This window comes from Benincasa hispida, chromosome 9, assembly GCF_027475165.1.
Source record: "Benincasa hispida cultivar pf3 chromosome 9, pf3_genome.v1.1, whole genome shotgun sequence".
Taxonomy (NCBI): Eukaryota; Viridiplantae; Streptophyta; class Magnoliopsida; order Cucurbitales; family Cucurbitaceae; genus Benincasa; species Benincasa hispida.
The window spans coordinates 70,318,961-70,336,811 of NC_143486.1; the positions used below are offsets into that span (position 1 = coordinate 70,318,961).

The window sequence follows — 17,851 nt, forward strand, 5'->3', positions numbered from 1 at the left end:
TTTTTGTATTACCATTCACCAGGAGATGAAAACGAAATCTTCCCAAGACCTTCGAGATTCAGAGCGCCAGAGCGTTAAGCGGCAACCATTAAGTGGAGAATTTCCATCCATTTGCGGTCTCGTTCGCTAAATTTAATTAATATTAAATGCAACACATATCCCAATTTATATGAATCCTTATTCATAATTTTGATATTTAAATTTTATTTCAATATCTCTCATTTTCTCTCTCTTTATGTTTGATTCACAATTAAACATTAGGTTAAATATATCGTATATATTTAACGATTTGCTCCAAAAACTGAATTTGAACACATCAAATTCGTTTGTCACATTGTTTTAAGGTTTAGTCTGATATGAGCTAGTAGGGGACCTTATGGACCTACAGATCATGGGCTCCAACGATTCACAATTAACCGGCTAAATTCTTTAACCTAATTAATCACCACTTGTTAACTACCGGGTTACTCCACTAAAGCCCAATAGTTGCACTTCCCTCACTATAGATATATTATGTCCACTCGATATAACCATGATTAGTAAGTTAACCCTTCACAGGTTGTTCGTAATAACGACTGGGTCAAAAACTGTTTTACCCCGAGATTACATCTTGCTCCTCAAGTCCCATTGATTCTCTAATGAACAATTGGTTTGTGATCCAATCACTAAACCGAGTCCCTCTCGGGCCAATGAGATAGTGGGATCTCTTGTTCAAGACCCAGAGTCAACACTTAAGGGAACAACCTCTTTACTATCCCTAAAAGCGGGTAGGAGCAAGTTCCATATTGTATCTTATGTCCTCAACTATCTACCCGGTCTTACCCCTAAAATGGGAAGCTTATTGAGCTGATGCTGTTGAGCCAACCTTCACTCATGCAAATCTAAAGATAATCTCGAATAAACAGAAGTTCATAGTTAGCTCAGGATTAAGGTCAAATTACTAACAACATTATAAAATAAAAGTGACTTAATTTTTGGTCCGATCTTATGCAAATTCATTGCATAGGACACCCCCACTCCTCATGTTAATACATGAACGAATCAGGTGAAGGAAATCGGACATGAGGATTTCCATGAGCAGGGAATGATTGTTCTAAATTTCAATTGTATTTGAACAACACAATTACAGTCAACAAATGGAAACATACAGGTCATGCATACAACGAAATTACAATATGCTTTACTAAGATCAAAGGAAGAATTACACATACTTTTGAAGACTCATCTTCAACACCCTTAATCATGAACGCTCGAACAACCAACAAGACTACAACACTCAAATGCTCATACACCACGACCGCTACATTGCACGATCAACCAGACCACGAACACAGCGATCTCCAAGATCACAAACACAGCGAATGGTATCTAATAAACCTCGAGAATGTCAAGTTGAGTATGACACTACCACAATGGCTACCTTGGTATTCTCGGTGTGAGAATCTAAAAGTTTAGGCTCTGTGTGGACTTTATTAGAGGAAGAAACTAGAGGAAGAACAATCATGTAAGAAATTAAGCAAGTGAGAGATAACAAGTCTATCGTATAGATGATGCCCAATAGGTTAAAAGAAGTTGCACGATCGTTTAGCTAATCAGCCAGTTGAGTGACTATTGTATAAAAATACTCACGATCGTCTAGTCTCTCTTCAGCTATCGTTTAGTAAATCTTATTTACTTGACAGTCATCGTGAGTTCTTTCCGAGAATAGAAATATCAATTATCAACTACTAAATTTAGGAAAATATTTTTCCTTTTATCTCACAGTTACCATGAAACCACCAATAACCTCCTACTCAATTGATTATTAGAGAAAAATTGATAATTATCTAATATTAATATTATTATAAATATATATGATAACTAACTTGCCATAGTATATTTATAACCTATAGTTTTAATATTTCATCTCATGAAACATATAAACCATAACTCTTTTTCTATTTCATGGCACTTAATTCTATTCTTGTCAATTTACATTAATCCAAATCTCATTTACATTAATCCTCCACTAGATGTATCTCATACACCATACCGATCATATCATATATAATCGAATTACCTCTTGTCAATTTAAACATGTCAAATTAACACCAATAATTGATTCTCAACTTGAATTCATTGAGCTACCAAAGGGACCTTATAGACCTGTAGCTCGAAGCTCTAACGATACGTGAATAACTGACTAAACTCTTTAATCACGGGATCCATCATCCGTTAACTGTCAGACACTCCACTAAAGACCGACAGTTGAACTCTCCTTACTATAGATATATTATGTGTCCATATCAACCAATCAACAGTACAATAACCCTTCATAGATCGTTCGTAAGTACAGCTGGGCCAATAACCGTTATGCCCCTCTAGTTACATCTAACTCCTTAAGTACCATTGATCCCTATAATGAACATAAGTCATAGTCCTACTATGACTGAGTTCTCTCTTCCAAAGAGAAGTTGTGGCCACTATGTTCAAGCCCCGGAATCAGTCCTTAAGGGAGCAATCTATCTATTTACCCCTGCTTCGGGGAAATAGTGAATTCTATTTTGTGTAACTGAGTTCCCAGCTCCCAAATCAGACAAGTCCCCAAAAAGGTAGGCATGTTGAGTTGACTATCTGGCCACTCCCACCCATACTAATCAAAGGATCGCCCTCAAAGGCAGAAGTTCCCAAAACACTCAGGATTGAGGTCACGTCACTTATGGTCATTTAAGTGAGATGTAAGTCTCCAATATTAACGGCGTTATATATGTAGACGAATCATCTCGTGGTTCGGTCTTATACAAACTATTTGTATAGGACACCTTCGCTCGTATGTCTCCACGTGAATGGTCAGGATCTACCATCTGTAGTAGTTGACAACACTTGCAAACATCTACAAAGCGGACCGTATCCGTACTGTCACCAGGATCAGGTATCCCACCTTAATCCTTATACTACAGACCTATTTAGGTTATCACTTACGGCATGATCCATTTGTATATCTCATATACATGCTTAAGTTTACATACAATAACCATGGAGCTTTATTTATTGGATATGAGTAAATATCAGATAAAATAACTCTTATTTTATTCATAACAATGTGTATAGATTACAAACTACGAGACTCCGGGAGAATTAGGACATCAATTCCAACATCAAGATGACTTTTCTTGTAGCACTTTACAACAAATTGTAGCAACTACAGAGTGGGCGGCATTCAATAGTGTTATCAGAATAAAGTACCCAACCTTATTCGTATACAAATAGACCATTTTGGCTATTTGCTGAACTTGATCCATTCTTATGTCTCCACATAAAGTTCATGTATTCATATAATAGCCATGGATTTTTAATTTATTAGATTTAGACTTTACAAGTGCAATTCACATATTCAACAACAATTTTATTGAATAAACGTCAATACCATCTTTATTGATAATAGAATATGTTTAACATTACAAACTTCGAGTTTTAGGACACACAACCCTACACTCATAACCCTTTCCATGGCACTCCAATGCTCTATATTAGGTCTGCTTGTAAACATATAAAGTCATTCTACAACATAAGCTATATCAGGCCTAGTGGAATCAACAACATATCTAAGACTGCCTATGATGTTCGCATACTCATATTATTTAATACCGTCACCAGTGTTCTTGAACAACTTAACACTAGGGTCATAAAGAGTACATGTTGGTTTACATTCAAAGTTATTATATTTTTTAATAATAATTTCTATATAATGAGATTGATCCAAAGAAATTCCCTTTTAATACCTAGTTACCTTTATGCCTAAGATTACATCTCTTTCTCCTAAGTATATCATATCAAAGTTTGCACTCAATAAGGATTTGACATCATTTATAACGTGCAGGTTTGATCAAAAAATTAACAAATCATCTACATACAAACATATGATAATGCATATATTGTTTTTGAACTTGTAGTAGATGCATTTGTCATTTACAATTGACTTTGAAACCTTTTGACAAGATTAGGTTATTAAAATTTCCATGTCATTGTTTAAGATATTGTTTCAAGTCATAAAGAGACTTATCTAACTTACAAACCATGTTCTCTTGACCATGGACTATGAAGCCTTCAGGTTGTTCCATGTAAATCTCTTATTCAAGTTCACCATTCAGGAATGCATTATTTACATCCATCTGATGAACTATGAGATTGTTTAGGGCAGCTAGAGAAAAAAACACACAGATTGAGGTGATCCTAGTCACAGGGGAGAAGGTGTCAGAGAAATCTATGTTTTTTTTCTCTCTCTCTCTCTCTCTTTTTTTTTTTTTTTTTTTACTGAAACCCTTAACTACAAGTCTGGCTTTAAACTTGTCAACTATTTCATTAGGTTTGAGTTTCTTCTTCATGATCCATTGGCATCCTATTGTCTTACAATCCAAGGATAGGTCCACTAAGTGCCAAATCCTATTTGACTCTAGAGAGTCTGTTTCATCATTTATAGCTTTTTGCCATAAGTTGGCATCTACAGAGGTCAGGGCTTCTTTTAGATCTTTAGGATCTTCTTCTACGTTATAGGTCTAGAAGTCATTCCCAAAGTCCTTAACAGTTCTATTTCTTTTGCTTCTTCTAAGCTTTGGGTCAGCTTCTTCATTTAGGCTTGTAACATGTGGTAGGCTACTAGAACTCGAGCCCCCACTATTCATAAATTTAAAAGGAAATCTATCCTCAAAGAAGTCACACTCATAGGATTTACTATTTACGACATAACCTATAAAGATACACTCATAGTCTCTACTAGCAAGCTTTCTTCTTTTGGGGTCTGGCCTTTTTACAAATGCTAGACACCTCAAAGTTCTAAAGTATGATAAGTTAGGTTTCTTATTCTTAAGGACTTCGTAGGGTGAAGTTGTGTTTTTAGATTTTGGTATTCTATTTAGGATATAGTACATGGTCATGATAATTTCACCCCACTAATAAGACACAACTCCTGAATTAAGCAAAATAACAACTACTAATTCAGATACAGTTCTATTTTTTCTTTATGCTTTTCTATTCATTCCAGAAGAACATGGTGCAGTCTTTTCATGTATTATTCCATGAAAGTTATAAAATTCATTAAAACCGTTTGAGTCATACTCAGTTCCCTTATCACTACAAAGTCTCTTAATCTTTCGGTTAAATTGGTTTTCAACTTCAGTCACAAGAAGTTTAAAGGTATCAAAAGCATCACTTTTATTTGTCAGCAAATATATGAACATGAAATCCTAACATTCGTCAATAAAAAGTGATAAATTATCTTTTACTATTCTTGGTCAAGATACCAACAAATTCACATAAGTCATAATGAATTAAATATGGATCCTTAGATTCCTTAAATACGGATTTATGCGAAGTCTTAGTTATTTTAGCATGACTACAATATTTGCATATATCAAAATCATTCATAGAACACTTAGGAATCATTTCCAACCTAATCATGTTACTAATTAATCTTTTATTAACATGAAAAAATCCAGCATGCTAAACATTAAAAGAACACAGTATATAAACATAATATTTCATTTTATTTGAGTCTAGGTTTAATTTAAACATGCCCTTTGTTGCATAACCCTTCCCTACAAATACATTATTCTTAGTGAGGGTATATAAATCTGCCCCTACTGTCTGAGTGAAGCTTGCCTTGTTAAGGAGATAGCCTGAGACCATATTCTTTCTTATCTCTGGAGTGTGCATGACTTCTTTCAAAGTGAGAGTCTTCTAAGACGTAAACTTCAGCTCCAACTCGTCGATTCCAACAACTTTCGTTGAGTGGTGATCCCCCAATAATATGTTTTTATCCTTAGTTTCAACATAAGTTTTAAAAAGACTGAGGTCATGACATACATGGTGTTACACCACCCCTCAGAGCCACCGATCACATTTACTTTTGTGATCATGGCTACTAGTTCGCTTGCTCAGCAAGACTACGCGTGTTCATACAATTTTGTTTCTTCTAGTTGCTAGATCCACAGTTATAATCTTTCCTCTTGGTTCCCTTTTGCTTTTGGCCAGGTGTCACAGCAGCTGAGGTGGGCTTTCTCAGTACAATGTTTATCTCCTCCCTCTGGTCCTGCTTCCGGGCTTCCTTCTCAATCCTCAGGCGGGCGATCAAACTCTCCAAAGAGGACTCCTTTGTCTCATGCCTTAATGCACTATTAAAGTCCTTCCACAATGGAGGCAATTTGTCAATAATGACAACAACTTGAAATTGCTTGTTCAGGAGCACACCTTCGTTTATAATTTCGTGGGTTATCTTTTGCCATTCATAGAATTGGGCCTCCACAAACTTGTCATCCGTCATTTGGAACTTCAAGTAACATTTGACGACATACTTTTTTTTAACCGACCTCCTCGGTATCGTATTTTTCTGTAGGGCATCCCATACTTTTTCGTCTTGTAATAATCATATAAATCGTCAGTCAACCCGTTTAAAATATTTTTTTGCATAGAAAATCTTTTTCTTCTCAATCAGCTGCATTTCCAATCTGTTGTTCGGTCGAATCTTCCATTGGGACAATTGGCTTATTCTTCCCCAGGATAAAATAACCCATGTAAAATTGTCTCAAATTGAACTGCATTGGAACCGGACGGAAAACTCACACCTTTGAAAGATTGGTATGCTCGGAAAACTAAACACGTAAAGCAAGAAGAAGGAATCAGAAGAGAAAATGAAAATGAGATTTTGGAATGTCTTTTATAGTTGTGTGAAACTGATGAAAAGCTCGTGCCTTTTATAAGCCTCGAAGGCCAATGTACAGGACGAAAAGTGTGTGCAACCTCTGAACGTGCACGAGTACCATTACACACGCGTGAAGACTAATTCTTTTATTCTTTATTTTTAAATAAAAAATAAAAATAAAATTATTATTATAAAATAAAAATTCCACTCTCCTCGTTCGGATGGATGCCGGCATGCGTGTGGAATGTCTACCATACCCAAATTTGCGTATCTTCTCATTTCTTCTAAAACACGGTATCCCTTGGGTCCAAACCCACAACTCAAGGTGGAAGTTTATAATGGAGGTTCCACTTTGTAATCTTAGCAATTTGGAATTCTCAAAAAGTCTTATCTTTTATTTAAAAGTTAAATTTTCACTATATTAATTGTACTTGAAGTTATATATATATATATACTAGTTACAGGGATAGGGATTGGGCTTTTAATCTCTAAAAATAATGTCAATTATTATTGAGCTAGATTCATTTTGATAAGTCATGACTGATTGGATGTCAACACTTTGAAAACTTATTGTTAAAATTGCATTACTTGTTTAAGCTTACTTTAAAATGAATGAAATAAGAATTTTAGGTTCAAATTGTCCAACCAGCCTAGTTTAGAATCAAGTTTGATTTTTTTTTTCCCCAAAATATTATTTGGTGTTGGGACGACAATATTGAAGATGAATTGCAATTAGAACGTGCACCATAATATTAAATTTTTTTCATGAGGGATGAATTGATATTCATGAAAATAAAATAAACAACAAAATGTCATTAAAGTTAATATAAGATAAATAACTGATACATTAACTTGTTTAAAGATCGTAAAATATTTATTTACTAATTTATTTTTTGGAACCTTTTTAAATATAAAAAATATTTACAATTTACAGCAAAAAAATTCTACTTTTGCTATAAAGTCTAAATATTTTTTTAGATTTTTCTATTTATAAAAATATTCCTTATTTTTAATATTTTGTTTTTATAATTTTGTTCCTTCATAAATGTCCATCCACATTTTTTCAAAATTAGGACTTCAATATTTTATTTAACATTAACATCTTAAATCTTGATTTGTACTAAAAATTCTTGAACGGGATATTCACGAAACTAAACTCTTCCTCCACGGTCGTGTTTAAAATAAATTGTTTCCAATATTCTAAAATTTAATCTATAGTTTTTTTTCCGAAGTGATTAAATTTATAATTTAACCTTATCAAATTTAAGATAAAATATTATTTTAGATAATTTATTTTGGATTTCATCTTATTAAGTATTTGTAGTCTTAGATGCCCAATTTTGATCTTCATACACTAAATAAATCTTAAAAATAATCATTGTTGTTGGTTGGTTATTGATTTGTTTATTTGTAAAATATTATTTTTATTAGTTTTGAAAATATATTCACAGAATATGAATTAACTTTTGATACGAATTAACTTTAAAAAAAAAAAATTAAGGTCTAGATAAAATTACATTTATAATCCCCAAGTTTTGAAGAGCATGTCAATGAGTTTTAGAAATTTATATTTTTAATCATTGAATTTTTAAGAATGTATATATTTAGTCATCAAATTTTCAAAACTCACCGTTTTAGTCCATCAATTTTAAAAAACATGTTTAAAAGGTTACTCAAGTATTTTTTTTTTAAATTATTTAAATAATTACGTACTCTCTAAAATTAAAAAAATATTCTCTGGGATCATTTTTAATAATTTTTATAATTTAAAATAATAATAAATTGTTTAGTGGCATTTTAAACATGTTTTTAATTCAAGACTAAAAAAGTAAAATTTGAAAAACGGATTAAAAATTCAGGGACGTTTCGGACAAGAGGTTGGTTATTATAATCATAGATTATTATAGTTGGGTTATAGTAGTTTGTGTTTGAAGTGTAAACTACTTTTGTTTGAGTAGGAAATAATAATAAAAAAATGACGAAATTAAAATAATAAAAATTATAGTAAAGAGTAAATACTCTAATAAATAAGGGTGGAATATAAAATAATATTTACGGTAGCAGGAGTTGATTATTGTAGCGATAGTCATTGCCCAAAACACACATTTTGCAGATTAAAAAATATATACTTAAAATTGTAGGGATCAAACAAAGCGTATGTTCAAAACTCGAGGACTTATTAGATTAATTAAAAGTAAAAGGGACTAAATTGTAATAGTTATAAATATAGGGTCAAAGATGATATTTTAACTTTACTTCGACACGCGTCGTTTTCCCTATTGACTTATAATTCCGCATTTAAAGAGGTGTCATTTTCCTCGTTGACTTCTAATATTCACTCATTTAAAATAAATAAATAAAATTCACTCGATTTTCTTCACGGTTTAGAAAACTGTTTGATCCCTCCCCCTATATTTGGATCAAACTAAAGATTATATATAGCTAAGCGCCACAAAATTTGACTCCACTCTTCAGTTTCGCCTTAATTCTGGAACAAGCTCTTCATTCATTCCTCTCTTCAGGTTCGCCTGCATTTTCTTTTCCCTCAAACAATCTCTTTCAATATTCAACCGATTTTGCTTTGCCCTATAGAAATCGGAGGTATACAGTTCTTGTTTTAGGCTTTGTAAAATTATTCAATGTTTGTTTGTTTGAACGATCCTGATTTCTGTGCTGGAGGTGAATAGAAATTTCTACTGCGATACTGATTTTTGTTGTTGCGATGAGTGCATATGGAGAAGTTTTCATTGGATTATTCGACTACTGATTTTGTTTGTTCATGAATTTTGATAACTTTTTGGCAAATTATGTGCATATGGTTAAATTAATTTGTTGAAATTTCTTTTTGGTTTAGCGGCAAAAGATGCTTTTCGGGAATTTGTTTCACTGGGGATCTGTGTAAGAATGCTAGGGTTGGAACGTTTTGATGTTTTTTTACGCTCTCTGTTTATTCAATTCAGGTTGAATTATGTAAAAAAATCGGTTAAATTGTATATTTGGTCCCAATTTGGAGAAAGTTGCAATTTAGACCTATAGTAATTAGAATTTAGTATCTATGTATCGAGGGACTATTTATGAGATTTTATCCGACATAATTACTAAAATTTAACTTTTTTAAAATGTACATTTGAATTTTGATCTTTGTTTAAATTTTAACCTGAAAAGGACCTGCGATGACCAATAATAGAAATTTGCATAGTCATACCATTCCAAGTTTTAATTTTGCCTCCCTTCCCAACTTTAGCCTATTTGTGGTATATATTTTATCGTTTAATCGTCACTCTAAGAGATCATTTTATTCCCTGTACAGGTCACTGGTAACACTTATCTAGAGAACAATGGCTGTTTCTGTTAAGTTAATGTCTCTTATTGTTGGAACTTTGGGTTTCATATCCTTTATATTTGGAGTCGTTGCTGAAAACAAGAAGGTAAGCATTTGTAATTTTTACGATCATCTTAGGCCCCATTTTGTAACTATTTGATTTTTAATTTTTTGTTTTTGAAAATTTAACTATAAATGTCATTTCCATCTATTCATTTCTATCCTTTGCTACCTACATTTTATGGTTGTTTTCAAAATCCAAACCAACTTTTGAAAACTGAAAAAAAAAAAAAAAGGTTTTTAAAACTTGTTTTTGTTTTGGGAATTTGACTAAGAATTCAAAGGTTTATTTAAAAAATTTGAAAACCATGATCAAGAAATTGTGTAAAACAAGCACATTTTTCAGAAGTAAAAAACAAAAACCACAAGGTCGTAATTATGAGAGAATCTATCTAGAAAAGCAGAATCACCTTTTAATTTATTCTAGTGTGCAAAAGCTTTTCCCTGCTTGATACTTGACAATTGTATATTTTATGTGCATCTGGTTGCAAACTCATTGGTTACTCGTGTTTAATTTTGTTTAGCATGTAGTCTCTCTGTCTATTTGTAGGAACAATTATATGAAATCTATGTTAGCTATGGATGTTGTAGCCAGTGATTTGACATGTGAAATTACGACAAATTTTTCCATTTTTTTCATTTATGGTGGCTAACTTCGATTGTTGTTTTTACTTGGATTTGGACAGCCTGCTTCTGGAACTCCCATCCCAGGCAAAGGCATTGTAGTCTGCAAATATCCGAGCGACCCGACGGTGGCTTTGGGATTTCTTTCCTTTTTGTTTCTTCTTGCTTCTTCATGTGCAGGATACCTCTCTCTGTTCTATCCTTACGAAGGAAAATCCATTCCTCGAGGTGCCTTCTTTAAGAGCATTAGTTTCTCTGCATTCTTCAACATTGCTCTGTAAGTTTTCCTCGCTGAACTCTGATTATCAACTAGTACTTTTTAGCTTCGAAGTATTATTTTGCATTATAGTTTCATTTTCAGAAGAGTTTCTTGTGGATGGGTATACTCGAAAACAGTGTTTATTTCATGCTTATTTGTTGAGGAATTTCTATTGTCTAAAATTGTCATATTTATTTAAAACCTTGGGATCTATTTGAATAATCCTGTTATTCTTTATTTGGATTCTGATGAAGCTATGTTATGTTGTTCCCTAACAGTCTTTAGAAGAGAAGAAACTAGAGGATTGTATTCTTGTCCTCCAAGAGTGTTATACAAATTTGAGAATTTTGTTTTTTTAATTAAGCAAACCAGTTAACTAAACTAGATGTGAATCTAAAAGAATTATAAACAAGAAATTAGGAGCTTGTTTGGTAAAGTTCTCATTTCTCTTTTTTTGGCAACTGTTTCTTGTTATCATTATTATTTTTCTTTTATTGAAAAGAGAAATAAAACCTAATATGGTAATTGTTTGACGTTTGTAGTTTGTAGTTATCTGAAATTTTGAATTAAATATGTAAAATTTTTATATATTTAGTATTATTTTATAGGACAATAATGGTAAAATAGTGTTCGGAAGAAAGAAAAGAAAACAAAAACATAATTTTTGCAAACTTTCAGAAAAATAAGAAACACAAGTAAACGTAGACAATTATCAAACACTTCTAATCTTAAAAATTTGAAACAATAAACAGGAACGTTAGAATATAACTGACAGAAAACCTCTAAGATTCTCATTTAGCAAACATTTATGTCGATTCCGCACTCGGTACAATCTGAATAACCCAAATCATTATGCAGCATAGCATATAACATATTTTGATGTACCTTTCAATTTGTAGGTTCACAACTGGATTAGCTATAACTTTCCTGGTCTGGCCTACAGTCACGGAGCAACTTCACTTGACTCGCAATGTTCATCTCAATCTTGAGACAGCGTGCCCGACCGCTAAGACCGGTCTTCTAGGTGGTGGTGCATTTCTATCTCTTGATTCATCTCTCCTTTGGTTGGTTGCTCTGATGCTTGCCGGTAATGCCCGAGAGGACTATTTCGATGAAATAGCGGAAAAAGGAACCAAGGTTGAAGCTCTTAAGAGCAGTGCTTGAAGCTTCTTTGTTTGTTTAGTGAGAAAAATAATTCAGTTTCACATCACTGTCAATCTACTTGTTATTGAGGATTTATTGCCATTAGGGGGAAAAAAGGGTAAGAATTACTTTGAAATGTATATTCTTCTTTATAGTATATTGTTGGGACAATCCTTGTGGCTTCGGCTAAGTCGTCAAATGTATAGGATATTTATCTTTTTTTAGTTAATGATGATGCATTGTAATTTTAGTCCTTTACTTAGTCAATTTAATTATTCAGTTCATTTTTTTTTTTTTTGAGTGGAGATTGAACTTTTGACCTATCTTAATATACAATGTATTGACCGATTGATAAATAAATGAAGAGTGGTACCCAACAAGGGTAGAAGAGAACAACACTAAGAAATCCTAGATTGAAAACACCATATAAAAAGACAAAAATGCCCTTAGGGCTAAACCACAATTTTAACACTCCCCTTCAAGTTGGGGTGTAGATGTCAATGAGACTCAACTTAAACATCCGCAACTTGTTGATTAGATGGAACATAAGGGTTATCTAGTTTTTGTTTGAAGTGTCGGTCGATCTCAACATGTTTGGTTTTGTCATGTTGAACCGAATTGTTTGCAATATTAATGGCTTTCTTGATGTAGATCTTTCACAATTTGTATTCAGCTTCGACACTACTTCTAGCCATTTCTAGCCACGATAAAGGTACAATATCAACAAAACCAGCCGAATTTGAGTCTGTGTAGACCTCGATGCACCTTTTATCATGCTTTCTGAAAACCAAGCCCTTTCCAAGTGAAGACTTCAAATCCCTTTCCAAGTGAAGTCTTCAAATACCTTATAATTCATGTAACTGCCTCCACGTGTCTTCCATACGGAGCCTACATAAACTGGCTGACCAAACTAACTGCATATGATATATCAGGTCTGGTATGCGAAAGATATCAGTTTCCTCACGAGTCGTTGATACACCCTGCCATTCCAGTCTCTTTCAACAAATCTATAGTGTATTTCCTCTAAGACTAAGACACTGAGATCCCTTCCCTCGATCTTGCTACCTCCATTCCTAGGAAATATCTCAAGTCATTGAGATCTTTGATCTCAAACTCATCTGCCATTCGTCTTTTCAACCTGTCAATCTCGGCTGAATCATCCCCTGATAGTATAATATCGCCAACATAGACAATAAAAACAGCTATTTTCCCTGGTGCTAACTTTTTAGTGAACAAGGTGTGATCTGAATGTCCTTGAACAAACCCTTGAGATTTAACAAAGGTGGTGAACCGATCAAACCAGACTTTAGGGGACTGATTCAAGCCATACAAGGACTTCTTTAATTTGCAAACCTGATTGCCGAACTGTGCTTCAATGTATGGCGGTGGGTTCATATATACCTCTTCTTCAGCTCACCGTTTAGAAACGCATTTTTCACATCTAACTGGTGTAGGGGCCAGTCTTGATTAATGGCAACGGAGAGAAGAACACAAATAGTGTTAAGTTTTGCCACAGGTGAGAAAGTTTCTGAGTAATCCACTCCATATGTTTGAGTGAATCCTATTGCAACCAATCTAGCCTTATATCTATCAAGAGTTCCATCGGACTTGTATTTGACCGTAAAAACCCACTTACACCCTACTGTTTTGTGTCCTCTCGGAAGACTGACCAAATTTCACGTTTTGTTAGTCTCAAGAGCCCACATTTCTTCCATAATTGCAGCTCGCCATTTAGGACTTTCCAGAGCATTGTGCACATTTCCTGGAATCATCACAGTATCCAGGCTGGTGGTGAAAGCTCTAAATCTCGTAGACAAGTTACTGTAAGACAATAAGCTTTTCATAGAGTGTTTGGTGCACGACCTTGTGCCTTTCCACAAAGCAATAGACAAATCCAAGGTAGCACCAATCTTACTGATCTTGTCTGCCTGATCATTTGTATCTGTCTGTTGTTCATTTTCAGTCCCACGAGCATCACTTGGCACTCCATTACTACATCATCCCTAACTCCACCAGAGTTCACTACCTTCAACATACTCATTATCATTAAGAATAGGGGTACCTTGAGCATGAGCCAATTCTGATTTTGACTCTTGAACACCTTCAAACGGAACAACAAGGGGAACAGTTTCGGAAACTATTTCCTTTTGAAGATGCTTCCAATAGTAGGTTATCCAAGACACTTGTTTTGTAGGGAGGACATGCTCATTTATTTAAGGAATAGTTTCAGGAAATAGGTCTAAGGGAACAAAGTAAGTGGAAGTGTTAGCCTCTTCACTCGAGGTCTCCCCTTGAAGAGGACTGACAGGAAAGAAGGGTTTATCCTCTAGAAAGGTGGCATCCATGGTGACAAAATACTTTCGAGAGGATGGTTAACAAAACTTGTAACCCTGTTGATGGAGTGGGTACCCAACAAAGACACCGTTTTGGGCCCTAGGAGCAAATTCACTCTGGTGAGGACCGTGATTATGAACAAAAACAGTACACCCAAACACCCGAAGAGGAACATCTGGGAAAAGGCGAGTGAACGAGACAAACTCTTTAAAATGCTCTAAGAGGGTTTGGAATTTGGGCATCCGATTGATGAGATGAGCTGCAGTAAGTACAACATCTCCCCATAGATACATAGGTAAGGATGCAGGTATCATGAGGGATCGAGCTACTTCAATGAGATGACAATTTTTCCGTTCACCCACCCCATTCTGCTAAAGGGTATAGGCACAAGAATTCTGGTGGACGATACTTTTAGAGTCTAAAAACTCACGAAGGGACTGATTAATAAATTCTTGTCCATTGTCACTTCAAAGAATAGTGGTTTTGGTATTGAACTGGGTTTCGACGATGGTGTAAAACTGTTGAAAGATCGTCGTCACTTCAGACTTGTCTATAAGAAGGAACACCTATGTAAAACAGGTGTGATCATCTATGAAGGTGACAAATCATCGTTTACCTGACACTGTTGTGACATTTGACGGGCCCCAAACGTCACTATATACCAGGTGGAAGGGCCGAGAAGGTCTGTAGGGTTACGAAGTAAAAGATGTCTTAGGCTGTTTTGCACGAATACAAACATCATAAGACAAAGATGACACATTCACATTTGGAAATAAATGGGGAAAAAGATATTTCATATAATGAAAGTTTGGATATCCAAGACGGAAATGCCATAATAAGAAGTCAGTTTCAGAAATAGTAAGAGAAGATAGTAAACAAGTGCTAGATAACTCCTAGAAGAAGCATCCTCTGAGAGGAAATAGAGCCCCCTATTGTGTCGGCCAGTGCCAATCATCTTCCCCGAGCTCAAGTCTTGAAACAAAACATTATTTGGTGAGAAAAAGACTTTGCAGTTCAAATCTCTAGTTAACTTACCGACTAATAGCAAATTATAAGATATCTTTGGCACATGTAAGACATTTTGTAAAATCAATCCTTGAATTAGAGATAAGCGACCCTTTCCAGCAACAGGGGCAAATGACCCATATGCAATTCTTATTCTCTCATTTCCAGCACTTGGATAATAGGAGAGGAATTGATCAGATAATCCAATTAGGTGGTCTGTTGCTCCTGAGTTAAGAATCCAGGATTCATCCACTTAAACAAAGAAACTAAAAGACTGAAGAGTACATGATTGTGCAACATTGTTGGTCCCAACTGTACCTGAATCCACATGGCTGGTCACCGGGGAGGCATCATCAACTGTTTCACCCACAAAGGCTCGAGCAGATTTAGAATCATCATTTAGAGGGTGCCACTTGCTATTTGGCGGGCGACCGTGTAATTTCCAACATTGATCTTTTATGTGTCATGGTTTCTTACAGTGTTTGCAAATCAGTGGAGATTTTCCATTATGTTTGTCATTCTCTGATCCAGATGACTTGACTCCAAATGCAACAGATTCTAAGACGGTGGTTGTTGTACCATACATAGCACTGGTTCGATCCTCTTCCAATCTGACTTCTGAGCAAACTTCCATTAAGGACGACATTGGTCTTTATCCCAAAATTCTGCTCCGAACACCATCAAATTTTGAGTTTAAGCCAGCCAAAAAATCATATACACAGTCAGCCTCCTCAATCTTCGAATATTGAACCTCGTCGACCGGACAGTTCCAAACTATTTCCCGACACAGATCCATTTCTCGCCACAATAGTGACAATCTATTGAAATATGATGTTACGTCAAGAGTCCCCTACTTGCACTCGTGCACTTGTTTCCTCAATGTGTAAAGTCATGAAGCATTCTGCCTTTTCGAATATAGTTTCTAGATAGCTTCCTAGATATCTCGAGTTGATGCTGAGTAAAGGAGTGGCTTCCCAATTTGGGGTTCCATACTGTTTATTAAGATCGAGTGGAGGAGAGAATCCTCCCCATTCCATATACGTTCCCGAGGATCCCAAGGGTTCGGTCTGGGTATCTCCCCAGTTAAATATCCGACCTTGTGTTGTCCTTCGAGGACCATCTTCATAGATTGTGACCAAGAAATATAGTTATGGCCATTGAGCTTTTCACCGATGGATATTCCTGCAGAATTACCCGCAGAACCAGATATAATGTTTGCAAAAGATAAATTAGGGTAAGCAGTTACTGGAGTTTCTGAACATAATGGAAAACCCGGATATGTATCTGAGTGGAAGTCAATCGATGGATTGGCCATGGATCTAACGGTCATAGGGGTCAGGAGATTCTTATTAGTGGAAAATAGCCCTAGCTAGATTCACTCCCAGTAAAATAGCTGCTACGCCCCTTGGTCTCGAGCGTTTGAACTAATTCGAGTCTCTTGAGCTCTTTATGGCAGCTATTCTAACCTCCACTGTAAAAAGGCAACTAGCTCAAATAGAGAGAACGAGGCTTTTCAAAAAAGGTACTGAGACTATCCCTGACCCTGAAAGACTGCTTGAAGGAAAAGCTTGAAGTACAGCCCGGAGCGGCGATAAAGCGCAGCAGGAAGAGGAACTGCTTTAGATATCTCTTTTTTTCTCGTGTTATGTACATCGCACTATGCCTATCTGTCTTTTGCTTATGTATTTTAGCATAAGTCTTTCTTTGTTGTGCGCGTAAACAATCCTCTTCAACATTCTAGCTTTCATTAGAGTAGGTGCTTCCCCTTAGTTGGGTTGGGGGAAGGAAGAGGGGCAAAATCGAAGAAATTCTGAGTTCATGTCACGACGATCTATATGGAAGGGCAGTTTTGTTGATGCATTCCTATTAAGAATGAAGAAGAAGAGAGATCCTCTTTTGAACAGGAAAATTTGGTCACGTAGATCTTCGATTTTGTCAGAATTCGTTGATAGCTCCATACGAATTTACAATGGAAAAACTTCTGTTCGTTGTAAGATCACTGAAGGAAGGGTTGGTCATAAATTTGGAGAGTTTACTTCGACACGGAAACGAAGACTTTCGAGAACAAATATTGGACAGGTGTCAGACTCTATACATTGTGTTACCACTTAGTAGAGTCCTGTGTTTTTAATAAACAGTCCCTACCCCCTGGTATGTGCCGCTTTCCTAATCAAAAGATAGGAGACACCCCTTCTCCCGAAGTTACGGGGTCATTTTGCCGAGTTCCTTCGACATGGTTCTCTCAAGCGCCCTTGTATACTCTATTTGTTCACCTGTGTCGGTTTGGGGTATGGTTAGTTCACTGGGAGGATCTCCTTTCTAATGATTGCCCCAAGCGCGGAAATTTGTTGCTGCAAATTAGCCAGTTGTTGTTGAAAACCAACGGTCCCATTAAAACTTGTTGTAGGTTGTTTCTGCCCATAAATTC

General features: G+C 35.3%; 1 protein-coding gene across 2 annotated transcripts; it reads left to right on the forward strand.

Annotated features, from left to right (window-relative positions):
• Window positions 1–8,996: 8,996 nt before the first annotated feature.
• On the forward strand, window positions 8,997–12,337 carry LOC120085287 (uncharacterized). 2 transcript variants are annotated; one of them, XM_039041198.2, is made up of 4 exons: window positions 8,997–9,198; window positions 9,987–10,104; window positions 10,745–10,959; window positions 11,841–12,337. In XM_039041198.2, the coding sequence occupies exons 2-4, from the start codon at window positions 10,015–10,017 to the stop codon at window positions 12,103–12,105; spliced, it is 570 nt and encodes a 189-aa protein (XP_038897126.1). In that variant the 5' UTR covers window positions 8,997–9,198; window positions 9,987–10,014; the 3' UTR covers window positions 12,106–12,337. The 2 variants fall into 2 exon arrangements, with proteins under 2 accessions (XP_038897126.1, XP_038897127.1); XM_039041199.2 differs by having other exon boundaries at window positions 9,056–9,277.
• The last annotated feature ends 5,514 nt before the right edge of the window (window positions 12,338–17,851 follow it).